The sequence below is a fragment of the Palaemon carinicauda genome, chromosome 4, assembly GCF_036898095.1.
Source record: "Palaemon carinicauda isolate YSFRI2023 chromosome 4, ASM3689809v2, whole genome shotgun sequence".
Classification (NCBI taxonomy): Eukaryota; Metazoa; Arthropoda; class Malacostraca; order Decapoda; family Palaemonidae; genus Palaemon; species Palaemon carinicauda.
Genome location: NC_090728.1, coordinates 94,107,713 through 94,112,712, shown reverse-complemented (window position 1 = coordinate 94,112,712; position 5,000 = coordinate 94,107,713). Strand labels below are relative to the sequence as shown.

General features: G+C 43.0%; 1 protein-coding gene across 1 annotated transcript in view; it reads left to right on the top strand.

The window, feature by feature from the left end:
• LOC137639569 (fibrinogen- and Ig-binding protein-like) overlaps positions 1–1,116 on the top strand; it is a 63,386-nt gene extending 62,270 nt beyond the window's left edge. Inside the window, exon 3 of the mRNA XM_068371831.1 lies at positions 928–1,116. Coding sequence (XP_068227932.1) covers positions 928–1,116 — 189 coding nt within the window. The remainder of the gene's footprint in view (positions 1–927) is intronic.
• Positions 1,117–5,000: the final 3,884 nt, after the last annotated feature.

Sequence of the window (5,000 nt, the reverse complement as noted above, 5' to 3'; positions counted from 1 at the left end):
TTGTGTTAATGGAGAAATTTAGGCTTAAATTTATGCTGATCTTAGTACTTTGGAACATGGTTACTTTTTCAGGCAGCCCTGTTGCATCTAGCCTTTTCTGACGAAGGAAAGGAAAGCATATTTGAATGCTATATCAAAATACAGTACATTACCTATTTTTCATGATGGCCTGGATAAGGAATTATTCTAATCACAAATGAATAGATATAGCTGACTCAAGCTACGACAAAGGTCCAACTCTATGAAAGCAGCTTAAAGTTCTCAAGAAAAGATTGGCAATATATATATATATATAATATATATATATATACACACATATTTATATATACAGTATATATATATATATATATATATATATATATATATATATATATATATATATATAAAATTCTTGGGCAAAATTGTTTTAATCAAGGCAGGTAATGATACTTCCTAATTTCAAGCTATCCGTAGGTAGAAATTCTGAAGCAGTTACCCCTCATAGACCTTCAACATCATGAAAAGGGTAGTAAAGTGTAGTGTTCAATAGACATCAACAACTTTTTAAGGAGTAAATCTTTGACAAGGGACGGCTGGAGGTTAGAGGAATCCGATAACCTTCTTCGACCACAGCTAGCACCCATGGATTGAGATGAAGTCTTTCCCAAATGGAGATGTAAGCAAGTCTTTCCACTACTGGAATACATTGGGAAGGACTATCATACCTTTTTTTACTAAGGTTTTCAAGTCCGGTTTGCAATCCTTCTGGAATGTCTAGTACAGTATAACGGAAAGGGAGGGTGGGGAGCGCAACTCTGGATCATGTGCATCTTTCTGGGAAATGGACCCTGCAAGAGACAAAACTGGACACCAATTACCTGAAGTTACTAGCTATTTGTTCGTATGAGACTTAGAAACCCTTGTATTCTCATTAGGGATATTTTTCAGTGCAAGCTGGAATCTGTCGTTAAAGGTTGGATAATGGGCGGTTATCCGACTACGAAGGGAGCGGGGCGAAGAGCCCTGCCCCCTTCCAGTCAGATAGATCTCACTTTTGTTTCAAATATTATCGTGGACAGATGTACAGACAACTCTCTTGAATTTAAATTGAATAATTTCAATCGCTTCTTTCAGTAAGTAAATGATCAGTTGTAATGGAGTGGAAGCAAGAAGTCTGTGTTTGCTGGAGGAAGGGAAAACACTGCAACCGGTTGTTGATCCTGACTCCCTCTGTACTTCTTGTAGGGGCCATGACTGTTCGCAGTCCCCGTGTCCCAAGTGTAGGGCGTGGAATCCAGTGCAGTGGCAGGTATGTACCCTGAAGGTGAAGAAATATGTGAAGCGTTGATCATAGTCAGACTGGCAACACCCAAGAAAACTCTGGAGAAGTCTTTTGCCCTTTGTCTCCTCAGGGGTTCTGCTGCTGCTGTTGCACCTGTACATAGGCCCCTGGATCAGTCCACGGGGAGTATGCAGCAGGTATCAGGAGGACTTGAATGTACATCAGCTGAGTTTTAAGGTTTCACTAAAGCGGTGGAAATCCTTGGTGTTTGTCACGCCCTTTCGGAGGCTGGAGACTCCTTGACTTTGACCGTTCAAGCTGCCGACAAGTTTGACCCTAGGAAGGTTTAGTCTTTGGTCTTTCAGGTAGGCCCTCCTTTACTTTTTTTAATGAGTTGATGATAGCTAAGGCTACTGCTCTCCCTTGGTACCCACTGGCATTTTATGCCTCAAGTGTCCCGTGTGACGCCAGTGGTAAGGGGCATGGTGGCTCCGTATGTCAGGGAGCCCGGTAGTTTGCATAGAAGGAAATGGTGAGTCTGGTAACTTAACTTCTCAACTGGCAGGTAATGTGCCGGGTTCAGGAACCATGGCCCCCACAGCCTTGAAAGATGAGAGTAGAGGTAAAGGTAAAAAGTTTACCGTTACCACTATTCCTGGTGTTAACCCAATTCCTGATCTCATGCCTGTGTTTCCCACTTCTTTCAATGGGCCTATTGTCCCAACCCTTGGCCAGGGGGTCTGGAGATTGGTCCTCCTCTCTCAGTGTCGTTGGTTGCGCCTCTGGCCCCGCTCATTGCGGGGTTGCAGGCCCTTGCGAGTGTGCCTTCCCCTCCCCCTGACAGTGTGTCCCAATGTTGTGGGTCCTGTTGGAACAACCTGTGTTGTGGTTTCTCCCTTTGGGGGAGCGTCATCATCGATGGTCACTCAGAGTTAGACCACTCTGTTTACAGAGCAAGGAGCGAGAGCTAGTAAGAGGAAGAAGCATGCACCTTGTTCTCCTTCTCCACCTCCTCTTCTTTGTCCTTCGACTCTTCACAGTTGAAGAATAGAAGGAGGGCAAAGAAGTCCAAGACAGCCAGCTGTAGTCACAGGGAAATGGCCCCCTCTAACACCACCTCTCTCTCTCTCTCGACAGGGGTGGGCGACACTTAGTGGTTTCCATCTGCATCAGGGGGCAAGACTAGGAGCTGTCCTGGCCCGAACAGAGGTGTACAGTCCCATACACTTTCTGTTCTAAGGTTGATGGAGGAGCTTTGGCAACCTCCATCTCCCTTACTTTCAGGACACTGGACACCTGCTCCCTGTATCAACGTGTGGTCTCTCAATCTGATAGAGGGGATGGTTTCAATACTGTGCTCAAGCCGTGGTTGCCCCTCTGCCTCAACTTGCAGGAAGAGAAGCACCTGATACTCATCTAGTTCCTGTTTTGTCTAGTACAAATCTCCTCCCGTTGCAGTTGGTATGCCGGAGCCTTTGTCAGCCCCCAATTACAAGCTCTGCTCTGTCCTTGGGTCAGAACGGTCATATTCGTGGGGGGAAGTAGAGTCTCCGGAGCATGATGCCTGAGGCCTTGGCGAGGGTGCTTAAGGGAAGGATGTCACAGGGCCCTGGACTCCGGTCTGGAGACTGCTGAGGCAGACTACCCCGAGTCAGAGAGTTAGTTTGTGAAAGTTCTTAGGCTCATTCATAAGTACAGTGACTTAGGGGAAGCTACCTTGGCACCTCCTTCAAGGATGACTTTGGTCATGGATCGGCACTTTGTTGTCCTTCCAGGTTCGAAGCCCTAGTTGGAGTTGCCCTGGTTGGATCTTTTAGACTTGGCCCTGGACAGAGTAATTGATCAAATTTGCGAATCTGAGAATTCAATCCTTGCCAACAGGTCCAGCAAGATACTGCCACCCAACCTCTTTAGGCAGCGGAGGTTCTACACGCCAGAGAACGTGGCGTCTGCACCTCTGCATGTTGATCTGTCAGTGTATGCTCTGACAAGGGCTGCTCTTGTTGTAACTGTAATTCAGAGTTTGTATAAAAATAATATATACATTTATTCTTATATTTTATATAAAATGTATTTTTGTTAATTTTTTTCATAATGGTGTAGCCAATAAGCTGTCTTATTGTCTCATGACTCCTTTTTTTCTGTTTCAGGTTGTACAGCACCCAACACCCATTAGGGTCTAAATTATGAAGAGAATATACCATTTAGTTGTAAAGACCACCATGTCATGGTGCATTTTGATTACAGGCAGGCATGTCTAAAGAAAAAAGAGAAAACTGTGTTAGTCCAGTTTAGATATACTGTAGTCGTCCCTGAGAACTGTCTGGCCAGCCTGCTGTCCTATTGCCAAGGAATGTTGAACTTGACTGGGAAGAATTGGATTAAAGTGCTTTAGTAGTCTTTAAGTAGTGATATAGTTAAGGAAATTTGCTCTGAGAGTGAGGACTCTCTGAGTGGAAATGGGGGAGTGTCCCATGCCCCATACCCTTGTCAGCAGTACAACTGCTTGTTTTTCAACTTTAATGACAGATTCCAGCTCATGCTGACACAATATCCCTAACTGAATGACGATGGTTTGTATGACTTGTAGGAACAAATCCTGTATAATAAGTGTGATACAGTATACAATTTATAACATTAACCAGAACCAGCAGATTATATGGAGAATCTAATATTTTTAATTAGAAAAAGGGTTTTGGAAACCCATTTTCTATGCCAAAGTAGGCCCCTTCCACCATTTTGGTTGCTCCAATTGTGTACATTTTCTTACTGTATGCACATCGTGCTAATTTTATCTACAGTCGAAAGTATTATGGGGTAAAGATGGCAATAGATGCATAGCCTGATAAAAACATAATGGACTATTAGAAGGTATTCATAGTTGCTGATGTCATTACATTCACTGAAGGAGGGATGGAAAAGTTATAGACAACAACCCTCAATGCCTGTTAGAAGTATTTGTGATTCAAGACTGCCAATGACTTCAGAGGCTTCCCTGAAAAATGAAGGCGATATCACGAAGATGCACCGATTAAGAGTCTACTCGGTGGCAATGAAATAGTTGATGTGTTGGATGATGTTGGGCCACAGAAACTTCATCTGGTGTGTTGCTGCTGCCTCTTTAGGATGAGAAATGCCCATGCCATCATGCTCCAGGCAAGTGATCACATTGTTTATATTCATTTTCAGACTGTAAGGTCGCTTGCAAGGGTTCCCTAGTGGGTGTGGTTGAGTTCTAGATTTCTTTAAGGTTGACCTAGCTTGATCTCTGTATCTCTTCCTGGGGGTCTTTAGGTTTTCAGTGACTATGTTTTAGTTGTCAATTTAAATTTTTTTTTAACCCATTTGTCAGGCAAATGGATCACGTGACCAAGCCATCACAATTGGCATTTGGTGAGCATGGCTTCCATGCTTGTTCATTCCATAATTTTGTGTGGATTACCTTTCTTTATGGTGAGGCCCAGATTTTTCTGTAAATAGGAAACAAACTATTCCAAAATGTTCTAACTGCATTAAGAAATTGATATTAACATAAGTAGCTTTGTCTAGGTAAGATCAATACAAAAAATCTTATTTTCCTACACACCAACTGACTCCAGCCATAATGGAGCCTGACAGATTGAGTCAGTAGAATATTATCTATTGAGAGATTTTAAGCCTTAGCATGTAAATCTACATATCACGGCTTAATTATGAAAGCTCAGTAACCAACAAAAAAGGATAAAAAGATGCAAAGGTA